Raw genomic sequence first — 24,108 nt, 5'->3', positions numbered from 1 at the left:
CTGCATATGTTCGTGGGATTGGTGCTTAAAAGGAACAGTGATCGGTTCGTATAGTTCGTCTCCTTCTAGGACACTGTGTTCTGTTTAGCTATTTGGATGCTACCGCCGAGTCTGGGGCGAGGGGAGGGGGTGGGGGGTGATGCCAGGGGTAAAATACTCACTCTTCGATAGGTTTCAGGAATCTTGCGGTTGCGTTGACCTCATCTTCTTATCTCTTCTGGATATGACTTTCTCTAGCATCTCTACTATTTTCTTGTGGCCATTTTGGTCTGCCGCCTGCAGTGCTGTGTATCCACAACGCTCAGATGCCGGAGCATTGACGTCTGCTTTCTCCCTTAGCAGTTTCAATACTATATCAAAGTGTCCTGCTTCCGCTGCCGCCTGCAGTGCTGTGCGTCCGCCGTAAAATCCTGCCTTGGCATTGACATCTGCCTCCTCCTCTAGTAGTCGCTCTACTATATCGAGATGACCTGCTCCTGCTGCCGCCTGCAGTGCTGTGCGTCCGCCCTCAGATGCTGCTCCATCGGCATTGACATCTGCGCCCTTCTGTAGCAGTCGCTCTACTATATCGAGATGACCTGCTTCCGCTGCCGCCTGCAGTGCTGTGCGTCCGTTGTCTATTGCTGCCTCGGCATTGACATCTGCCTTCTCCTCTAGTAGTCGCTCTACTATATCGAGATGACCTGCTCCTGCTGCCGCCTGCAGTGCCGTGCGTCCGGCGTCTGGTGCTCCATCGGCATTGACATATGCCTTCTCCTGTAGCAGTCGCTCTACTATATCGAGATGACCTGCTTCCGCTGCCGCCTGCAGTGCTGTGCGTCCGCCGTCGTCTACTGCCTCGGCATTAACATCTATATTCTCGGCCTGTAGCAGTCGCTTTACTATATCGAGGTGTCCTGCTTCCGCCGCCGCCTGCAGTGCTGTGCGTCCGCCGTCTTCTGCTGCCTCGGCATTGACATCTGCCTTTTCCTGTAGCAGTCGCTCCACTATATCAAGGTGACCTGCTCCCGCTGCCGCCTGCAGTGCTGTGCGTCCGTACTTTCCTGCCTCGGTATTGACATCTGCGTTCTCCTGTAGCAGTCGGTCTACTATGTCCAGGTAACCTGTTCCCGCTGCTCTCTGCAGTGCTGTGCGTCCGTGCTTTCCTGCCCGGGCATTCACGTCTGCCCCCTTCTGTAGCAGTCGCTCTACTATATCAAGGTGTCCTGCTTCCGCTGCCGCCTGCAGTATTGTCTGTCCATCCTTTGCTACCGGGGCATTGATGTCGACATTCCCCTGTAGCAGTCGCTCCACTATATCTAGGTGACCTTCTTCCGCTGCCGCCTGCAGTGCTGTGCGTCCGTTGTCTATTGCTGCCCCGGCACCGACACCCGCCTTCTCCTGTAGCAGTCGCTCTACTATGTCGAGGTGTCCTGCTTCCGCCGCCGCCTGCAGTGCTGTGCGTCCGCCGTCTTTTGCTGCCTCGGCATTGACATCTGCCTTTTCCTGTAGCAGTCGCTCCACTATATCAAGGTGACCTGCTCCCGCTGCCGCCTGCAGTGCTGTGCGTCCGTTCTTTGGTGCTGCATAGTCATTGACATCTACCCTCTCCTCTAGCAGTCGCTCTACTATATCAGGGTACCCTGCTTCCGCTGCCGCCTGCAGTGCCGTGCGTCCGCCGTCTTCTGCTGCCTCGTCATTGAGGTATGCCTTTACCTGTAGCAGTCGCTCTACTATGTCGAGGTGCCCTGCTCCTGCTGCCGCCTGCAGTGCCGTGCGTCCGTTCTTTGGTGCTGCATAGTCATTGACATATGCCTTCTCCTCTAGCAGTCGCTTTACTATGTCGAGGTGACCTGCTCCCGCTGCCGCCTGCAGTGCTGTGGGTCCGTACTTTCCTTCCGAGGCACCCACGCCTGCCCCACACTTTAGCAGTCGCTCTACTATATAGAGATGACCTGCTCCCGCTGCCGCCTGCAGTGCTGTGCGTCTATCCTTTCCTGACTCGGGATAGAGAAATACCTTCTCCTGTAGCAGTCGGTCTACTATGTCCAGGTGCCCTGCTCCTGCTGCCGCCTGCAGTGCTGTGCATCCGTTCTTTGGTGCTGCATAGTCATTGACACATACCCCCTTCTCCTCTAGCAGTCGCTTTACTATGTCGAGGTGTCCTGCCTCCGCCGCCGCCTGCAGTGCTGTGCGTCCGCCGTCTTCTGCTGCCTCAGCATTGACATTTGCCTTCTTCTCTAGCAGTCGCTTTACTATGTCGAGGTGCCCTGCTCCCGCTGCCGCCTGCAGTGCTGTGCGTCCATTGTCTTGTGCTGCATTGGCATTGACATCTGCGTTCTCCTGTAGCAGTTGCTCTACTATGTTGAGGTGTCCTGCTTCCGCTGCCGCCTGCAGTGCTGTGCGTCCGGTGTCTTGTGCTGCCTTGGCATTGACATCTGCCTTCTCCTCTAGCAGTCGCTTTACTATGTTGAGGTATCCTGCTCCCGCTGCCGCCTGCAGTGCTGTGCGTCCGCCCCATCTTGCTGCCTCGGCATTGACATCTGCCTTCTCCCGTAGTAGTCGCTCTACTATGTCGAGATACCCTGCTCCCGCTGCCGCCTGTAGTGCTGTACGTCCATACTCTCCTGCCGGGGCATTGGCATCCCCCTTCATATTCAACAGTAAATCCACTGTTTTTGAATGACCCCCCTCTGCCGCTGCTTGTAGCGCTGTCATTCCCGAGAATTTCTGTACCCGTCTACTTACTCTAGCCAAACCACCATTTAACATGTCAAAAGATCGCCCCCGAATATCATCTATAATTTCGTTCAGACTATTATATCCTTCGCCCTGCATCTTTAAGTAGGTAGTTATAGGCTTCGCATTAATATCAGCGTCAAGATTCGAAAGTAATCCCACAAGTTCCGACCCGCCAGCACCTGCTGCCGCCTGCACCGGAGTCCTCCACTGGTCTATTAGCATAAGATCAAGAGGTACTTGGTCGTCGTCCAGGGAATCTGTACTGTGAGTTTTGCGGCGTGTATGATCAGGGTGTCGTTCCGAGTTGTGGGGTCGAAGATATGGACTCAGGTTATCCATACCCATAAAAGTTCCTTTATTCCGACGGACGTTTATTACAATTTGTGCTGCTTCGAATTTTAATTTAGGTGATATCGTGCCACGAGCTGAGATATTTTGATCCCATATTTGCCTTGCAAGCTCTCCAGCCTCGTCTTCCTTTCCCTCATGCAGCGCAAACCAAGCAAATTCCAAAACTATCCAGAATCCAGATCTCTGATGAATGTTCCAGTCCTTCAAGGCCGTAAATGTTTCTTGGAATATCTCGTTGAAGTCCATTTTGGGATTGTGTTCCCTTTGACTAATGCATAGATTCACCAGACCTTTTACCCGAATAAGAGTGTGATCTATGTTATCTCGAAATTCCGTGAAAGCTGAATTCCACTCTTTTACCGATTCCTCACTGGGAGGTATCCTCAAAAGCCTTTTAGTTCGTTCTAAACGACGTCGATCCATCGCGAGCACGATAATCGGTCTATCAGGAGCTGCCCTTATATTGGAATATATATAGTTATCAATTTGACGTGATTCGTTCAAACGGCCTTTACTCTCCAAAAAGGTTGCCACGCTTCTCAGATGTCCGTGAACATCATGAACTGAAAGTGATTTTTTGGCGGCGCGTAACGCAGGAATGATGATCATGTAGGCCTCTTCAATTGAACCAAGATGAGATTCATGAAAGCTCGATGCGAGTAAGTCGACGTTCGTGTTTGTCAGCACACATTTATTCCAGAGATCACCTTCCACATCAGCATCTTTCTCGTTGGGTTGAGCAGTAATAGTGCGCTGTCCGGTTTTTCCACCAACGTCCTTGATAAGTTCCACCACCGCAAACATGAACGCTGCGTATAACTCCTGAACACAAAGCGTTTTGAGATCCGATCCAGTATCGACACACCAAAAATCTCCTTTGCCAGTCGTCCGTCCAAAGTATCGTATTTTATCAGCCGGCGATTGCTTCTTCACTGGAGTCGTCCCGCGGTAGCTCCATATTTTGTGGTCAAACATATGTTCGGAAGAAGCGGCGGATAAACAACGAACATTTGAGTATTGACCTAATTCTTTCCTGGTCCTTTCCCTGGATTCCTCCATAAGAGAAGATATCCAAAGACAGAGGACAGCTTCAAGCTCTCCTTCCTTAACCTTCCATGGTTTCCACTTGTTGTTCTGGTCTTTCTTTCTCTCGATAGTCATCTTCACCTCCTCCACCTCCATCTCCTTCTCCTCCACCTCCTTCTCCTCCACCTCCTTCTTTTCTACCTTCTTCTTTTCTACCTTCACCCGGAGAACCCACTCGAAACTCGATTTATCTTCGTCTTCATCAGGCATTAACACCATATGAAGGTAAATAGTGTTAATTGCTGCCTCTATCGCTTTCTCGAGGTTGTGAACCTGGACTCCGTCTTCTAATTCCCAGTTTTTTGATAACTTTGCAAGATCGGTTCTGATAGCCATGACTTCTGTTGCGGTATTGTTTGTAGGATTATTTTCTGATATGGACACTCCAGGCGATTCGGGCCCTGAAATAACCATCCATGTCTTACAGCGCTTCAAGTCCTTTGCGAGCCAGTCTAGCTCATGTCCCTCTACATCATCCGGCTTCTTGATATCATTGTCGCTCATTCTCTGGATGTGTGCACAGGATCGTATAGCAGTCATGATCAAAATAGCTCCCAATTGTGCCGCAGTTACTGATGAGTGCAATGCGCGCATTGCGACAAATTGCGCGATAAAGCCAACTAGGGAAGCACCAACGCCAACTATAACCAGAAAGGGTAGAATCGACCTCGCTTTAGAATTGTTATGTGATGTTATGATCGTTTCGCCGGAAGTTTTGCGTGCGAATGATTCGAACCGTTGATCGCCGACAGTTTGCCCTCCTTGTTGGAGCCAGATGATTTCAAAGGCACCAATATTATTATCATCGGCTGGGACCCAAACCTTTTCTTCAGTGCTCAACTCCACAACCTGCGCGCACAGAAACATTCCAGTGGCAAGCACCACTGTGCCTGCTAGAAAGAGCGGGAAACCATAACCTATCGGCGGAGCATCGTTCTTTTCTAATTTCAAAATGTACTGAGTAATTGCGGCATACACTAGAACGCCGCCCTGAAGAATAACCCCAATTACAACGAAAAGGATCAAAACCCATTTTCGTACAGGTATCATGCTGACGTTCAGTGAGAGGTTGGGCGGATTTTGGCGCTTTCGGTATTCTTCGATCTCCGGATCGGGAGACTCTTTAGTGTCCTGATCAGTGTCTTTCCCTTTCCCTTTTTCCTTGTATAGCTTTCTACTATAGATTGCATCCACGAAGGTGCAAATTTGATTCCCAACTCCCGGTTCCGAACCACTCTCATCTGGTTTTTCGTAAACCAATTGTAACAGGACTGGGCGGCCAAGAACCCTAACGACGCCTTCACCGTTCCACAGCTCGCAGACATCTGAAGATGTGGAGGACATCAAATCGGCCTCCACCTCACCACGACTTTCCTTCGCTCTGCCAACCAACGACCTCAATTTCGGGCTGCCTCCAACACGGATCGCAGACACTATGGCGGTGATGACACCCAAAGGAGCAAGACAAAATATTAGATTATCAACCCAACTCAACGTCTCACTCATGTACTGTTTGGTGACTTGCTCGCCGAAGAGCGCGAGTAATGGAGCCAAATCGCTCCCAAGGTTATTGGCGAAATCATCCCACCCTTCTGCTGGTTCACAAGCAGAGCCTGTACAGGCGGCACGGGCATAACCGGGGATGTATAGAGAAGCAATAAGAATGTTTAATCCTATGAGGATGTTACTCCTAGATTTGACGAGAGGGAAAACTATATATGGTGGTCTCATTTTGTGTAATGGGTAGAGTAATTTGTTATTTCCTTTAAAAATTTATAGACGTTAGCCTACTAGGAACAAAAAATAAGTTACACACAACAACAATAAAATACAGAATACACTTACTTTGAAGAGTATGGTCATGTGACCACACAAAGTCCAAAGGTGAAGACGAGGACTACAAGTCAAAGTTCAGATTAATACCAGGATTCCTAGTAGTAAAGAATTCAGCATCGACTTCATCATACTCTGGTAAGACATTGGTCCCTATATATACCTTTCACAAAAGCCTCTTCCCAATAGTAGACAGAGGTCCAGCTATATGTAGCTTAATGTCTGGGATTCTTCAATAACTTCGAACTTTAGCACTATGTAGTAATTTGACTACCAGCGCCACGTACAAGGTTAGCTAGAGTAGAGTTATAATCATTCCAACCCATGTGAATGTCAAGGTATGAAATTATTGAAACGGTATTGGAATTGAGTCCTACCTAAGACTTGTATGTGGGTGTAATGAATTCTTGCGCTTTTGATATATATGTTCTTTGTGGCCAAATACCACGAGGGGAGATCTGAGGCAGTTTAAATCCTAGAGAGACCGACTTACTGTGAATCTGCGCATGCCATACCATGTTTTTTCTAGGCAAGCTTTTTTTTTTTTTTTTTTTTTTTTTTTGCAAAAAAGGGGGGGGGGGCATTTCACTCATCACATTTCCAATTTCTGTACCGATTCATGATCGGTCGTGGTCTATAGGCTTCAAAAAGCGATTCGAGAGTAAGACACTACTAGTAGCATTTAATTCAGAGCTTACGTCTCTACCACGCCGGAGTTCAATTGTGCCCGATTGGCAACCCACTCTACTCTAGAGACGGAATCTGAAGAACCCATAGACACTACATGTACACATGATTGCATGACGGGATCTGCGCGTAACCGGGAAGACCTCCAGGGCCTGAGTATTTTTATTCATGCAGCACCAACTAATGCCCCTTTGCCAACCCGGCCAGCCGATTGAAGGTAAATACATAACTATCAAAGGGAAACGCGCAACGCGCGCAGCGTTGTTTCCCACTGTTTCAAATCATGCAACTCGTGTCAACGATGTCTACTTAATAGCCTGTCATTCGTCCAGTCTATCAATATTCAAAGTCGCTGCATTAGAGCGTATTTGCCAACCGTCAATTTCAAGAATTTACAAATTGTGGGGCTCCGAAATGGCAACCGGGGCTGTGAATTTTGAATTTCGGTGGGGCGGCGTGCTGTGAGATATACCAGGAGGATCACAAGTACCCAGTTTTGTTACTACCGAAGCTAGTATCATGGGTATGAATTTTCAGTTCCAACAGCGTATTTCACAGGTAGCGTGATGGATTGTCTGGTTTTCGGGGTTTATTCTGTCACACCGTTAACCAGATCGATTTTGGTCACTGAGGGGAACTGTCAATTTTACCTCCCGAAACTGTCAAGTTTGAAGTGTCAATAGTTGAAATTGACGGTTGGCAAATACGCTCTAATACTCATTGATTCCTCGCAAACCATACATATATGTAGTGCGTCCATGCTCGTAGGCCACGTAGCGCGGGAGATAGAGCTTAGGGCCCGTTTGGGAGCGGTCCAAAACGGAGTTATTAGGGCTTGAAACTCCGTTCTGGTGAAAACTCCATTCTGAGAAAACTGGTTGTGTTTGGCGGCCCATTTTGCGAGTCTAGAAAACAACGTTAACCCTATGAAAACGGAGTTTTTAAAAAAGTAGCTCTGACTTACTTTTTCTTATCACAACTGTAACATCTTTTGCCATCACCCAATTTTGCCTCGTTGAACCATCAACATCACAGTCTCCCAAACAGTACACATCATGCGTAAAACTCCGTTTTAAAATTTCTTCGTTTCCTCCCCACTAACGGAGGCCTAAGCAAAACGGCGTTTTCCACAGTCTCGGCTCCCAAACGGGCCCTAAATACTACATGAGAACATTTAGAGTATTCGCAGCAGGTAACAAGTACCCGAAAATGCAAGCCCTAATCTGCAATTGCCATTGGAGTAGAAGTCAAAAATACACCAAAACCTTGCAGCTGCATTTTCGGGTACTTCAGGCCTGTTGCGAGTAGCTCTAGCTAACCTAACTACGAGAAGGTTCGCCCGCGAACGGCCCGACTCAATGTCTATCAAGTCAACCACAAATCCACGTGGGAGAATATACGCGCGTTTGTAGAGTACATGACGATACCTATCGAGTAGACCATCACAGTAGGTGCATATAAATATGGCTGTAGTTTCAGAAATAAGTGAAAGAGAAAAAAAAAAGAGAAAAAGAAAACTACCTAATGCCACTATTACATAAAGTTGGATGTTGGATTTCGAATCATAAGGACCTAGGAGAACTAGAAAATTCTTAGATCGCTCTCCCTATCCTTCTACAGCCTCAGAAAGAGATTCGGCTCATATACATATGTACACACTAAAATATGTGTATATGTACCTACATGTACCTACACAAACATCCCCAACACCAGAGTGCCAAGTATTCCCGCGCTTTCCATAAGCTCGCCACACGAAACGGAGGTCACGAAACTAGGCCCTTAAGGGGTTCCTCTATCTCCAACTCTATCTGCAGATTAAATGCTGTCTGTACTCGTAAATTCATGACGTTTCCGGACACGACTGCTATTGCATACCATATAAAAAAGCGCCAAATTCAACTTTTTGTATGTCATGCAATATTGGTCGTGTTCGGAAACGCTATGAATAGACGAGTAGATGATCACTCGCAGCAAAAATGCAAGTTTTCGGTGTATGTTTCACTTCTACTCCATTGGTGCTTGTTGTCGGTCCCGGCTGTTCTAACTTCATATCAGCCAATCATCTACCGCGACTTTCTGGAATATGTATGAGAGCATATCGGCACTTACTACTCGCAATAAAGTCTGCGTGTCAACCGCACCTAAAATATCAACAGACTTTATTTTTTGGCGTCTCATGAAGACACATCATGCATGCCTTCTCCAAAGGCGACGTTGAAAGGCTCAGACCCCACTACATGCGTCCCGTCTCCAAGGAGGGCGCAGGGTGAGTTGTTACCAGCAGGCGGCCCACCATACCGAACTGACTTCGAACTCAGGGCAAAATTCTCCTGTCGAGTGAGAGATGATGATGCGCCTTCCCACCATAATCCAGGCGCATCGCCCTCAGGCTCGATCTACATCCCAAAAATTTACTCTTAGCACCGTGACTACCCACCGAGCCCACCCTTGCAAGAAAACAAACACACCGCTGGAATCCAGTACCACCACCGCCGGTAGCGAGAAGCAAAAGGGGAGGGGGTGCTCAACGCGCCGTATTGTACATCTATTTTACCTTACGTATGCACCTTAATTCTCGATCTCGAGCTCTACCACAATATCAAATCTCCCAGCCCAGCCCATCCGGATCCCATCCCACCCCATCCTACGGTCAGTACCAAAACCAGGGCCGCGGGATTTCTCCCCCAAAAAGTGCCGTCCCAATATGTATTTCCCCAAATTGCCATCATGCCTCGCCCCTTGAGATGTGTATATTGCAATTGCAAGCCGGGTGATATCGCATGATTCGAGGCCTGGCAGGTAGGTATTCCCCCATCGAAGCCCTAACTAGATCAGAGTAGTTAGTATAATTCATACAGACTAGACCAAAATTCGAACCTACCCTATCTTACCCAGTCCAGTCCAGTCCTGTTCTATCCAGCACGACCCAGACCCTCAGCATTACTCACGCGTGGGGTTTGAAAGCCAATGGCTTACACACATTGTGCGTCCGTCCCACCGACAGATCCCCAAACCTCCCTTAATTCGCTACCTCCCTACGTAAAATAAACTTCACCCCCACCAGTTTTTCCGGACCAGGGGGGGAAGGGGGAAGGATGAAGGGATGGAGAAACGTAGAAGGAAAGTATAGAGAACAGGAAAGCAAGAAAGCAAAAAAAAAAAGTGGGACCATAACTGCATATGAGATTTGAACGTCCCTCCCCCTAACCATATCTACCACCCAGCACCGAAGCGCACATACCCCCCCCCCTTCTCTCTCCTGCTCCAACGGTCTGACACTGACAGCCGTTGACGTTGCATGCATGCATAGCCGAGGCCAGAGCGAGAGTAAGGCGAGAGGTTCGGCACATAGGGAGGTCCTATAGGTATATTCAAAGAGTAGAGTACCTGCCTAAGAGTACTCTAAACATCATGTAAGGCACCCAACATGGCAGCATTGAATTCCAAATCTACGGGATTCGAATGATGAAGGGGAATGGGAGGGGGGACTTTATCGGGTAAACGTACACCCACCTACGTATATACTAATCCTTAATTGTATTTATAACCAGCTAGGTTACAAGTAGTTAGTCTCCCGCTGCCATATTGTCGTACCTGCATGCTTCTCCACCCCCAAAGACCATCCACCCCTTAACCTAACCACTACCTGCCATAAATCTCCGCGCCCGTTTCAAAAACAGAGAAAAAAATCTGCAAGTCAAGTCACAACAGCGGAGTCACTATGTAGTACGCAAAGCACTTTATTCTCTTTCTTTCCCGCTATATAAAGCAGCAGCTATGGATCCCCGCCCCCGCCCCCGTTCCGCTCGCCCGCCAGCATCCAGCGCTGCGTCTTCAAGAAAAGAAAGGTCCCTCCCAGCCCCAAACACACCCCCCCCCCCCCCCCCAAACCCCGAAGAATTCCCCTTTTATACCCACTAGAAAAGAAACAAAAAAGAGACCCAATTTTTTTGGAGAGAGTAAATGACAGCCCAATTGAACCACCCATCCATAAAAGCATTGAAACAAAAAAATGTTAATCCGTTGCCCAAACATCCCAGAAAACACAAAGAAAAGCAATGACGTGAAAGGAGAAAGGGTATGACCAAAAAAAAGACGCTCATTCCAAAGGAAAACACCCATAGAGAAAGATATAAAAACGAACCATCAAAAAGCAATCCAGTTGGGTGGGGGGGAGTAAAAGGGAAGAAGAAGTTTCTAGATACAAAACATTAATGAGCGGTGGCCGTGAAAAATACCCCCCCAGAAACCCAATTGCAATCAATTTGCCGGAATAAAAAAAACGCTATCGCCATGATCCCATAAACCCTGAATAAACGAAGATACGCAGTAAAAAGATAACAAAAAATAACCAAATGAACCCCTATGACAAAAAAATAAAAAATCAAGACGCCTCTCCCTAATGCTGCCCAACGCGAAGTGGCTTTCTAGCCCAACCAACCAATGTCCTCCATCCCGAGCCTCTTTCCTTGGCCTCATTGAGGACGCTCCCCACTGTATCTGCCGCCAAGGACCACTCGCCCTCTCCGGACTCATTGCTAGTCTTCAGCATCCATTTTTCCCAGATCCAGCTGCCCACCAATCCTGTGATGGGGGAAGCATTTTCCAGACTGCCCTTTTTGGTGCTGCCCTCTTCCCACGCTTCAATCTTCTTCCGCACCTCCTCTTTGGCCAGATCAAGATCCTGCGACTCGTGAGCGGGGAGGTTCTCGCCCTTCGATGGAACCTTTGGCTTCGAGCACGGCGGGGCCATTGGCAAGAACATCCAACTACGCTTGATCTCCCCATACCCCGCTCGGTTCAGCCTCGAGATCCATTTCTTCGTCGGCTCGGGATCATAGCCCTTCGCCTGAAGGCTCTTTCCAAACTTCTCCGAAAGCTCGCTCCCCAATGGGCCCGGGTTAATGATGTCGTTATCAAACAGGGTAAACTCCAGGTGTCCACCAGGCTTCAGCACACGCAGACACTCTTCCAGGCATAGGTCATACTCGTCCATGTTCTGGTCGTTCTGCAAGCGAGAGGGGACGGTGGTCTTCAGGTTCAAGTACAACGTACGTGCCGAAACCACGTCAAAGTGGTTGGACGGGAACGGGAGCTTCCAGAGGTTCGAAACCACCAGGTGCCGGTGGTTCTTCGGGCCCCGGTATTTATCCGCCGAAAGTGGGGTATCCTGGGACTCGGGGTCCTCTGCCGAGGATTTGCCGTGAGTGCGAGTGGTGACAGTGTAGACCTTTGCCTTTGGATAATCGTAGGCGCAATGCCAGCCCCAGTCCGCTAGATAGAACCATTAGAAACCATCGAAAGAAAAACCCCATATTGTAGATGCGTAGTAAATAAGCAGTAGTGAATGAATGCATACCGATAGGTAACCCGCCCAAATCCAGCACCCGCCTCCTCTCATGATCCGGAACCGACCCCTCGACCACCACATTCTCCAGCATCTGCGTCGCTCTCTGATCCATCTTGACCGTCGCCCGCCTCGTCAGCCTCTTTGCCGATGCTGCCAGCAAAGTCTCGTGTCCCGGACTAATGATGACCCTTCCGAAATTCATCCATCTCAGGGCCATTAGCGCCCATAGGCTCGTTAGTATCTCCTCCCCGACCTCCCTCTGCTTGGCAGGCACAGTCCCGCCCGCCGCCTTTCCGCCCGCAGACCTTCGCTTCGATCCGCCTGCAATCAGCGGGTAGTCTTGTCTCAGATGGGAGCAGATACGCTGCGCCTGCAGTGCATCGAAGCGAGGCATCCTATGCACAAACGAGTCATTCTCGCCCGAGCTCTTCACGAACGTCCTGAATGCGCGAAGATACGACGAATCCTTCGCGGCATCGTCCTGCTGTTCATCCAGTAGAAGAATCTTCTCCTCGGCAGGGGTGGGCATCATCGACGCCGTCACAACCTCTGGAGCCAACGACTGCAGGATAGCCTCCTTTGCGTCCTTGTCATCCTCGGCAACGCGGATCTGCACTTCCTTATAAGTGTCGGTGGTCTCCATGTAGGTATCCATCAGTGTCTCGATGGATTTGCTTGTTGAGGCTGAAACGTCACCCGGACTCTCCGGCGGGAGCTCGTTTAGGATGACTTGCGTCATTTGCGGAGTCTGCGGGGGAAAGTATGTGTCGGAATTGTTATTGTAGTGTTGATGATTATTGCTGTGGTGCCGTGGTGAGAAGTTCTCGCTTCTGCTTGAGAAGAGCGGTAAGACACCGAGGCCGTCGGGGGTTTCGTCAAACAGGATTCCGGTTGGGATGAAGTCGTCGTCGGACGGGAGCGTCTCATAGGCGGTTGTGGGTTGGGGGGGTTGCCGTGGTGTATAAGAGGATGGACTGTGTGTAAGCGCCGGGCTCCTTGTCGCGTGACCGGGCAACTCCGACCAGCTGGACGAGGAAGCGCTGGGTGTAAACGACGAGTGGAATAGTGTTGGGGAAGGTATTCTGATGATCCCCAGGCCATCATTTTTCTCTGCCTGCTCGAGGAACTGTCTGCTTAATCGTTTACTGCGGTTCTTCTCGACAGGAGCAGCACTGATTGGGGCATCGGGGGGAGGACGGTGCGGAGGTGGGTTTGATGATGCAGGAGATGTGCCATTTGTTTCTCCTGGCTCTCTGGCAGAGGATAGTGATGATGATGGAGTGATGGGGTTGTGGTTGTGGTTGTGGTTGCTGTTGTTGCTATTGCCATTGTGGATTGTGGTGATGGTAAGGTTCTTGGTGTCGAGGGCAAAGAGTATGGGCTTTGGCGGGGGTGTTGGAGGGGCAGAGGGAAGGGATGTGACGGATATGGTGAGAGGTTCGTCTACAGACGCAGGAGCACTTCGAGGAGGAGTAGTAACAACGACCAGCGACCTCTTCTGCGTCCAGTTCTTTGGCGGCGGCGCAGGCGGAGGGGGAGACAGTGATCCATTATATCGCATATCATCCTGCATTGGCACACTCCTCGGCGTCACTCTCGATCTTGGGCTAACAGGACTCTCACCACCACAACCACCACCACCACAACTACCACTACCACCACCATTGCCATTCTTGCGTCGCAACATCAGATACCCATCCTCGTCCGTGTCGCCACCGCCATCGGAGGGCAGAGAGTCCTCATTTAGATCCTCGTCCAGAGAGTCGTCAAATAGATCCTCATACTCCCCATACAACGCGTCCTGCCCCTTCCTCGCCGGCCTCGTGCGGTTCTTCCTGAATGTGGTTGGGTCGAACTCTGTGTCCGCCTGCTGCTGCTGCTGCTGCTGCTTGCGATTTCGGCCCAGGAAACTTTTTGAACGGCTCGACATGATTGAGGTGTTGCTTGTGCCCACGCTCGCCGTGGGCGAGCCCGACCTCTTATTAATAAACGTCCCCCTTGACATCCTTGTAGAATTGCGAGGGGATGTTGATGATTGGGAATCGGAAGAACCCCAGGGTGAGAATGGCCGTTGCAGGGGATCCGGGACCACCATGGAAGCGGAGTAGGAGCTAGTGGGTGAACCTGGTTTCGAGGTTATTATCGACGGTGCGGACGTGGGTGCCGATATTGTGGACAGCGCGGACGACGACGAGGACGAGGCCGCCCGCCGAGGAGACCTCGATTTCGTTCCCATCCTGAACATCATATTGTTGACCACTGATGCAAACAAAGGGGCACCAGGAGAGGGGAAAACACTGGCAGTAGTAGCAGCAGTAATAATTGTATTATCACCAGTAGTAGCAGCAACAGTAACAACGGTGGACTTGATCTGACGGGGGGTATAGGGGGACGACGGATCAAGAGTAGCAATAGTAACAGCAGCAGCAGCAGGCTCACTTTGAGGAAACGGGGTGGTGTTATTGCTTTGTGGAGAACAGTGGGGCGTGACAGGCGGGACAGATGAGGTTTGCACGGAAGGCGTATATTGGACCGCCCACGGAGCCTGTTGCCGTTCGTCTCTTGAATCGTCGCGAGCAGCAGCAGCAGCAGGTCCACCTACCACTGCACCTGCGCCTGTGCTCAGACGTATCAAAGGTGGTGGAGGATGTCTCATTTGAGAGGACCAGATTCGTCAGAAAAAAGTATACGAGGGTGATATAGTGTGGGACCGCTCTCGCTCTCGCTCGCTGGACCGGGGGTGTCCTTCTCGTTCTCAAGAAGCTAGAGCGCTGAGGAGAAAAAAAAATCGACCAGGATATCAGAATAAGAGTAGTTAGAAATTAGTAGAGTAGTAGCAGCGCTCTCTCTCTAAACCTCCCCTTTGTCCCGCCGAATCGATATATCGAACAAAGTAAGAAGCCAGAATGGGGGCCAAAAAATATATGAGGATTGATATTGAAATATCTCCGAGCGCACCAGCGCCCTGATAAGCAGGTTTACTGCTACCAGTCCGGTGGGAAAAAGGCTCCCTTAGAGAGTGTCTCGGTGTGAACTGATACGTTCTCTGTCTCTGGCTCCGTCTTTCTTTCCCCTCTCTATTTTTTTTTACACACAAGCTGGCTGGGGTTGCAAGGGGTTCCCTTTCCTCTTTTTTCGCTCTTTATTTTCTTTTGCCTGCTTCCCCTGAGACCTATGAAGCAGTAATATGACGATGAGCAGACGGAATATCTCAACACTCAAGAAACAGAATGACGGAGTTGAATCTTGATTGAGATTGAAAAGAAAAGAAATCCGAGCATAGTCTAGCTAGCCAGAGATCAAACAAACTACCTGTCTTGTGTGGGGTTGTGTTAGATACTTTAGCAAGCATTTTTTTTTTCTCCGTGATAGTTTATACGGAGACACACATGCACACACACATCCTTTGCAGCCTTGTTCCTTCAACTCTACCGGCGTGCGTTCTTTTTCATCGTATGGACCTGGCTACATGAGCTCGGAGAATCTTTTTAAGCAAAGCGTACTCCGGAGGCAGCTGGTGTGGAGAGCATGTAGAGAGACGTACAGTAGACAAGTAGAAACACAGCATCATCATTGATCATCGCCCTGCAAGTAAGCAACGGACGAGCAACGAGATGAGGCTGCCTGCCTGCAACCACAACCACCACCCACCACCCACCAGAAAAGGCATCGTCTAGAATACCTAGAATCTGCAAAGAAGCTGGAGTGGAATAAAGGCGGGGAGTAATGATGTGCAGGTCTCATTTTTCTACATGCTTTCTTTTTGCTTGTGCATCTGGAGAGGGTGGGGAGGAAGGAAGCTTGCTACTCTGTTGCGGCCAACCCACCGGCCACCACAATTAACCATTACGATCAATCCCACCATACACACACGATCATGATCAAGCCAAGTCGCCTCGTCCAAGATCGTTCGCCTTCGAAATGCGGCGTCGGAACCCCAATCCCGCCGGAGTAAGGTGGAATGGAAGAGAGAAGGAATATTCTGCAATATCAGTATTGCCATCATGACCATGATATATTACGGTACGATAAATCATTACCACCTCGACCCTAGATCGATACGGGAGCTCGAGGTGCACTCTATCTTTCACTTCACCAGTGCCTACATTTCGCACGCCACCTACACCACACCACACCACCCCCATTCTTTATTTCATTTCTTTCTTCCCTTCTTCCCTCTTTCTTTGTACTGCACCGCACTGCAGTGCAGTGCGGTGCATTCATTGTCTTAGCTCTCCAAACTCTTTCCACCTAGCTCAGTATGTATCTGGCCCCCAACCAACCGCAACCAATCAACCAGACAAACATACAAAACATCCTCTGCGGGTGTCGGCAGATTACGCCATGGGCAAAACGTGGGCCAGCTAGCCAGTCAGCCAACCTTGGTGAAACAATCCACAGACCCTTCTGGAAAAAAGTGTTTCTCTAGAGTTTATGTAGAATATGTGCCAGGGCAGGTAGAGAGCTGTACTCTACACAACGTGCGTTAACGTTTGGCAGTTAGACCCACCTGCTGCTCTGGAGTAGGTATAGTATGTATCTGCCATTAAAATGAATGTGCATATCTTGTCTATATCTCCACAAACGTGCCCACGAGTAGGTACATAAATACGTTCTCACATGTACCTACATACCCTCAAATACGGCCGCAACCCTAAGCCCATACACAACAGACTACTACTTCACCACTCCATATGTACCCACCCGGGAAGATCGACAGGTCCCAGGAAAGGTACATACCCACCACCACCCATCCCATCATCCCATCCCATCCAAGCCAAACCTAAGTCAGCGTCCACAACCACCACCCATCGTTTATTACCGACCACCAAGCTAATCCCCATTTCCGCAGCTACATAGCAAAAACCCAAAGTTTACCCTACCCCCCTCCGCGCCCCCTCCCACCTCCCCTTCCTCCCTCCCTCGCTCCCCCAAAAGTTAAATTACCTCCTCTCCCACTTTGGCTTACGAAATCCCGCCCTCCAGCCACGGCCATGGGGGGTCAAAGCGAGAGCCGTACGTACCCTACCTACAATGTCTAGGTACACATGTACCTACTCTAGAATAGAGAGCAGCTAAGCTAGAGTGGTGTAATTTGCTTTAGTTAAATAACCGAACGGCCGAAAGCCATGGGACTTAGGAAAATGGAAAGAAGGATAAAAAAAAAAGTAAAAAAGAGATCCTTCCGGAAGCTGTTAAGAAAAAAAAACTCTACAGCTTGTGGTCGCTTGAGCCCCTTTTTGCATCTACTCTAGCTGAGTGAGTGATATATATGTGACGAAGCTAGATTCCAGCAGCTACATGTAGCTAGATGACAGGCGACAAGACAAGACAAGACAGACGCGCGACGGCGCTAGTGGTAAGTGGGATGCCCAGGACGAGGAAAGAGGAGGATGGCAGACAGAAGGGTAGGGGAGTGTCGCTTCCGTCCGATCCAGACGAACGCCGCGGCCGGTAGAGTAAAAGTAGAGTTGACATTGGCGGGAGCGAGCTGCTAGCTTAGTTGGAGCATGTAGTAACATTAGTTGCTGTCCCGATTCCTTGCAGGTAGAGACCATAGAGTAGAGTAACTAGACTCCAGAGTACTAGTACTAGAGCTCATACAAAACTCTACAATTTCTACTATCTCTACTGCATGCTAGTACTCTACTCTCCTCCACCGGCGTAGTTTGTATTTATAAAGTTACTTGGCCCCCTGAATGCCGGACAATTAATCCGTCCCTTAGTAGTAGCTACCGTAAATTCCTATGACCCATCGGAGTACAAACACTACTCTCACCCCGACATCTGCAAGCAGGGCAGCACCCAAGCATGTGCGCGTTAACTTCATCATTGCACCCCATCATAGAGTATCATAGCCAAGCTAACCACAGTCGGAGCCGCGCTCGTTCGGTTCGTATTACAATTCCCGTGGGCGTGCATGCACCGCAACGGTGGACTATCAGATACCATATTTATACACACACATAAACACGAGGTTTCACTCACGATCATCCGGCCAGTAGCCCTCTAGTCAGTAGTGAGTACATGTAGTGAGTAGAGTAGAGGCTAGAGTAGAGCACCATACATAGAACAGAAAGATAAAGTAAAGAGTAGCCTCGGCCACCCTACCTGCAGCACAGCGTGCGCTGCACCGGCGTGAAACACATTCATCCAGATCACCAGAAGTGGGAACGAATGACGAGCACTCGTACCATCAGAGAACCCGTCACTCAGGTCGACAAGGCCCTGCATACTACCGGTGCTACATCTTGCAGGTCTGCGGCGTAAAGATCTGGGCCCCCCTAGCTCTTCCTCTTCCAGTGCAATAAGAACCCTATATATGTGATTACATATATGTATAGTTCTTGGTCGTAAATCATGGGAAGGCACCCATTTTACACCAAAAATGCCACTTTTCAACATGGTCCTAGACCACCAATTGTCATGAATTATTTCTGAGAATTGGAAGACTATATATTTTGCATATGAATAATCGCTCTATCAGTTGAAAATTACAATATTATACCTCCAGCATGAATTGTGTTGGTTTTGTTACGTTGAGTTGCAAAAAATGCGCCAAGACCCAAATCTCCAAGTCTCTCTACTTCTAGCTCATGTACCTTCTTCCACATTTGACTTCAGAGAATGCCCTTTTATATTTATTAAATTTGATAGCCAATATTTCACCCCCCAAAGCCTTGTTTATTATTGATAGCAATTGTGTTGTGGGTGGTGGTTGCAGTTAGATATCAATGTGATATGATTCGAGGTACAAGAGTTTCCGATAGAACGGTTCCCTACAGACAGACCAGCAGCCAGCTTGGATGCAAATGATGCTCTCTGGGCGCGGCTTCTCGGAATCTGGGGATTGCCACGGCCATGGATGGAGGTGCGTGTTTGCTGCGCGTGTCTAGGTATAAACGAGAGGAAGGTGGGAGCGATAAAAATGGTTCTTTAGTTTCTTTAGTCCACAGAACCCAGTATGTAGGATATATTCGAGGCCCTTTATTTATTATTTGGAAATCAAAATAAATCAGTACGGTTAGGACGTGTGGGCGTGACCAATAGCAGGCGGATAGTGGTCTCATGAAAGTTGCACAGTCGTTCGCCAATATAACGAATGCCAAAAAAGCCACAAATTTGCTATAACGAACGGGTTTCTGTGATCCGAATCTAAATTTCACATAGAAACTTGCCTGCTATACCGAATAATCTGCTGTATCGAACGGAAAACTTTGGAATATGCACGTTCGTTATATCGGCGGACGACTGTACAGGAAAACCCGGCAAAGTTATTAGCCTTTTCCATTGGAAGAGATCATTCAGTAGGTAAGTCTTATCCTAGCAGATCAGTAAATAGAGTGTCCAGCTACTCTACTCTACCTCCTCTCCTGATCTACTGCCTGGCTTTCTCTCTTTTCTTTTTTCTGTTGGATCGAAAATATCATGTTACAGTAGAGTAGAGTAGGTATACATATGCATGTGCATGGAGAAATGCGGACTCTGGAGTACTATCTAGCAGGGTCGGCACTCGGCAAAAGATAGAGCAGATACATGTAGATTGTAGTGCTTTAACCTCGCTCCCTGACGCCTTGTATTGTTTGTAAGAAAGTGATGTGATTGGGCAATAAGTCTCCGAGAACGTTCGTAGAGCCAGTTGCTCGCTACTACTGGTAATAATTCCGATCTTGCAATCAAGTACCCCAGGAATGGCGAAGTCTAGGCTTCAATCACAAGGGTTCACTCACATATATGTTACTCTACTATTCACTGAGATCTCTCCAGACACAGCTCTAGCTCTACTATTCTCACGTACCCCGCACCTTGGACATTAGTAGATAGAGTACCTCATGTATGGAATTATCGTGAAGTTGTTGTGTGTTGGTAGTACAGATATGGTGCCGGTACTCTGCCCGAAGACCCTTGTACCTCTAGCTAGTGCACAAAGTGGTTAGCTGGATGGCTTCAACACTACATGTAGTAACCTCGTCCCATCTCGTCCCATAATTAACCCCCTATCTTGCATGCGTACATGAGCACACACGTATCTCGCTTAACTAGATGCTTTTTCTAATTATTGCCGTTTATTTTGTGCTCGTCATATTCACGCCTTCGACATTAGTTAGCTAACTCCGGTTTCTCCCCGCGCCGGATGTAGCCTGTCAACAGTCACACGGTATGCCAGCCTGAGGCCCATGGATATACCCAGCTCTCTGTTTTTGTTACGAGGATCAACCTCATATCATAGAACACAGAAAACCCAATTCTGAAAAAGTGGGGATGGATTTATATTGGTGATCTTCATCGTGTGGCTAGGATCTCGCGAAGAAAGCGGGATGTTGGTTGGTTTCCTGGGACTAGTAGTAAAGATAGAAAAGGCAAGAACTGTATTAGGCGGGATACATGAGCAGCTGAAGTCCACCGTAACATTTAACGGCCTGGAGCACAGTAAATTGCGACTTCTTCGGGGGCCTACCCAGCGGATTAACCTGGCCTTGAGTGTCTGTCCAGGGAATTGCCCTCGGTCACTTACCTTTACTACCTACACGTCAACTGAATAGACGGGCAGATAGACAGACATAACGTGCGAGCGAGTAGCAACCCGGTACTTGGTACGCTTCATTGACGTCTCGTCTTGTCAGGGTCTCAATTTCCGTCCAAGAGAAAGAAGGTCTGAGACACCTCTGATTACCTATGCAGGTTTGTTTCATCCAATGAAAACTGCAGTAAAGGTTTGTTCGGCGCACACTCCATTTCGTTCTTTGCGCATAAGGATGGAGCACGGCGGCGGCGGAGAGAAAACCGGTGGTGGAGTATGAGCGAGTTAATGAGTGAGTCGGGCAAATGTGGCTTACCGCTGTCCGCTTGGATTCGTCATTTTTGGTTTATCAGAGTCTCTGTGGTTTCGCCATCCAAGATCTGCTAGGTGTTTCACCCATATGTTTCAACAGCCACGCAATACGGCATGCTCTGAGAGAAAAATAATTGCACGTAATATTTTATGCAAGTCTGATCGCACACTTGTGTATATTCAAAAGAGAGGGGCGTTGATAGTGTAAACCGAAGGCTTTTCTTTCGATGGAAACATGCAGTCCGTTCTCTCCTTCCCTGAGCAATAGTGGGCTCGGAAAGAATACGCCTTACTGGCTAGCTAAGTGTATGGAATTCTTGCAGAGTGTGTTCATGCGCAAGACGATAGATTTGCTACTGGTTGAGCCATGTACCAGTGATTAAACACACAAATTAACGCTCAGAGGTCGGCCGTACTAGAGAAAACTTTAACCAAAATATTGGGATGATCAACATACGTTAATAGAGGGGCTCGAGCGATCCTTCCAAGTTCCAGCTATCAGGGTCATTGCGCAATTCGGAGCACGGGTCGGAATTATATGGGCAAGAATATATATACCATCGTGTGTGTAGATAGGTATTTATGGTTAAGTGAGATCAGGATATCGGTGGCACTGAGAATGGTGGAATCTGGAAACTAAGATCCCTTAGTATGATAATTTAGGTAGATCTTTGAAGCTCTTAGGATCGAGGTATGTAGGAATGTTTTCCTGCGCAGTTCAATCTGTAGCTGCAGTTGTGGGCTTGGTCCAAATTTTACTCTCACATATTTCCAGCTAGCTCGAGTCGACAACCATCAAGCCTGTGCATAACCTTAGAGCTCTTGAAATTGTTGCCACTCTGAGCTACATGTATGATATTCATAGCATAAGTGAATGTTGTATGTGGGCCTTTCTGTTTCCGAGTGCTGGCAAATGATTTAAAAGGAAATAATCACGGTCACAAAATCGTGGATAATCGTGGAAAGTTGCCCTCTGCGACGCGTCACGGAGGTTTTCTATCCAAGTTATCCTGGATAATTGACGTTACAAGGACTCCCATCTCCTGAAGGTTCTATCGCCACCCGTCTTTCCCGAGCTCGGGGAATTAGCGATTAAACCCAGATCATAGAATATCACTCATTTCTTGAAATACGTATTCCAGGGGTATCGGCTATTCTTTTATTGCAAACAACTACTTTATCTCCAACTACCGTTAGAAAAGGGGTGGGCATATTGGGGTTAGGGGACGAATTATAACTCTATAAAAGTAGATCTTATTAGGGTTGAGGAATTTCTATAACCCTGGTTGTTTTACTGTGTGCATCTATATTAAATGCGCCTGGCTGGGCATCGACGTCGGATAATTGGCCAGTCTTGCTACATACATGGTAGGATTTCCGGGCGATCATCCATTCAGTGTGAATCCCTTCTGCCAGATAACGATGAAAGGTGGTCCAAGCCGTAGAGCACGAGCGTTTGGATGCCCTGTCTTTTGTCGGAGTTTTGGACACCAATAGCAATCAAAACTAGGGTTCTCTCGATAACTATTGGGACGAATTGATCTGTTTTAAACGAAACACACAGGTGATAAATTTATTAGTTGTCGTATGTATTCGGGGTCCCTTTCTCGCTAATCCACACGGGTGCTTGATGATAGACTCCAATAAAAAAGTTCAAACGCAAAACTTGTATTACCCGGTATTCATCACCTGCCCCGAGTATCCATGAAGATTGGCTTTAGATTACAGTTGCCCGCCGCTATAACGAACGTGCATATTCAAGCACCTTTCCGCTCGGTATAGCAGATTGTTCGGTACAGCAGACCAAACTCTTTGCTGGGGTGGGCAAAAGGCCAGCCCAAGTGGTTCGATACAGCAAATATTCGGTATGGGAGCGTTCGTTACAACAGCGGGTGACTGTATAATCATTGGGAGGCGTTGTTCTGTTGTTGGGTTGTTTCTCCACAGATCGAACAGATTGTAATGATTGTATCGAACAGACGCAAAAACGATACTGTAACGAGCTGTAATGTCGGACGTCATTCCCATCGAATTTTTGTCGCAGAATATTGTGGTTTTTGTCACCGTGTCCCGTATAAAAATGCTATGGGAACTGTATACTCCGCCCTCTGATAATCTTTATCCTTCAAATTGTTTCGAGGGCCGCGGTGTCTTAAAGGCGTGAAGGGTTTCTCATAACCCATTTCCAATAGATGTATTATGATTCCATAGGTAAAAATGATATCCTAAAAATTAACCCGGGAACAGTTAGCCATAGTGTCAATTGTGATATGACAGGTGTCAAACCATCATAGTGCACTTTAAGGGGGTCTTGGCAAACCAACCACAACAGTGCAAAACATCCAGAGGTCAAAACAACACATCGAAACGTCGGCGATAATAATCAAAACATTGAGACTTTTCATATCGGATAAGCTGCCGTTGACACAAACTCTTATTGAAAGTTGGATAGCGGAGATAAAACATAGAGTACCCACGGCTCGGGGACAGAAGCTATTGAGACGATCCAGTTAACCAGTAACACAACACTTGACACTTCCCACCGCTGAATAACCTGACACAAAAATGATAATTTAAGGGGAGAATCCTTGAACCTCAGGCCGCTAAGTATACAGCAGTTGTAGCTTCCACGGCTCGGTGGGGTGTCAATGCAAGAGACTCGTGACTATTTTCATGCCGATTAATCCACCAAAGAGCGCTTCGATGTTTAATTCTCATTATTTGAGACAAGACGTTTCGATGCCTAACAACCCGAATTCTTCCAGCTGTCAGGTCATAATCTAATTATTCTGCCTTGTTTTCTTTTCAAGGCAAGTAGAGTGGGGTTTATTGAAATCACCATGTTGGCAAAGATTGACTTAACAGGCCCAAGGTCCGTTGCAGATAAGTGTGCATATTGTTGGAAATCCTAAAACGACAGTGGGGGCAGACTTTGGGGCGGTATGTCCATATGTATACATACTTCCTACATGATATGCGTCTGTAAGTTACACATTCGGATGTCCCTTAGCTGAAGGCTCGTGCACGGATGGATCGACGCTGGTTGAGACATATCAATAACTATGCCAGAACTCAAGAGTGGGGGTTGATTTCCCTTAAAACAATACCTTTGAAAGAAAGATAGGTCAAAAAACCAATACCAAGGGATTTTTTATAGGCGAAACCATGCCGAGTGATCTTCTGTGAATTTGACGGCACGACTGCTGGAAGATGATGTATAAGAAATGGTACTTACAGTTTGGGTAAG

General features: G+C 48.2%; 4 protein-coding genes across 4 annotated transcripts; all 4 read right to left on the bottom strand.

Moving 5' to 3' along the window:
- Positions 1–174: 174 nt before the first annotated feature.
- On the bottom strand, positions 175–5,889 carry H6S33_002260 (uncharacterized protein; the record flags this gene model as incomplete). Its single annotated transcript, XM_044833628.1, has 2 exons — positions 175–3,386; positions 3,444–5,889. The coding sequence occupies 2 exons, from the start codon at positions 5,887–5,889 to the stop codon at positions 175–177; spliced, it is 5,658 nt and encodes a 1,885-aa protein (XP_044693403.1).
- Positions 5,890–8,682: 2,793 nt separating this feature from the next.
- Positions 8,683–9,660, bottom strand: H6S33_002259 (uncharacterized protein; the record flags this gene model as incomplete). The annotated part of the gene is made up of 7 exons (XM_044833627.1): positions 8,683–8,713; positions 8,788–8,802; positions 8,977–9,074; positions 9,233–9,264; positions 9,327–9,504; positions 9,560–9,564; positions 9,627–9,660. The coding sequence occupies 7 exons, from the start codon at positions 9,658–9,660 to the stop codon at positions 8,683–8,685; spliced, it is 393 nt and encodes a 130-aa protein (XP_044693402.1).
- A 1,417-nt stretch (positions 9,661–11,077) lies between these two features.
- H6S33_002258 (uncharacterized protein) lies at positions 11,078–14,684 on the bottom strand (the record flags this gene model as incomplete). Its single annotated transcript, XM_044833626.1, has 2 exons — positions 11,078–11,952; positions 12,038–14,684. The coding sequence occupies 2 exons, from the start codon at positions 14,682–14,684 to the stop codon at positions 11,078–11,080; spliced, it is 3,522 nt and encodes a 1,173-aa protein (XP_044693401.1).
- An 8,237-nt stretch (positions 14,685–22,921) lies between these two features.
- Positions 22,922–23,703, bottom strand: H6S33_002257 (uncharacterized protein; the record flags this gene model as incomplete). Its single annotated transcript, XM_044833625.1, has 5 exons — positions 22,922–23,086; positions 23,186–23,258; positions 23,339–23,354; positions 23,610–23,619; positions 23,701–23,703. The coding sequence occupies 5 exons, from the start codon at positions 23,701–23,703 to the stop codon at positions 22,922–22,924; spliced, it is 267 nt and encodes an 88-aa protein (XP_044693400.1).
- Between the last annotated feature and the right edge of the window lie 405 nt (positions 23,704–24,108).

This window comes from Morchella sextelata (assembly GCF_020137385.1).
Source record: "Morchella sextelata strain SCLS chromosome Unknown scls_12, whole genome shotgun sequence".
Lineage (NCBI taxonomy): Eukaryota > Fungi > Ascomycota > Pezizomycetes > Pezizales > Morchellaceae > Morchella > Morchella sextelata.
Note: the sequence above shows the minus strand (reverse complement) of the source record. Positions and strands in the feature narration are given on the sequence as shown.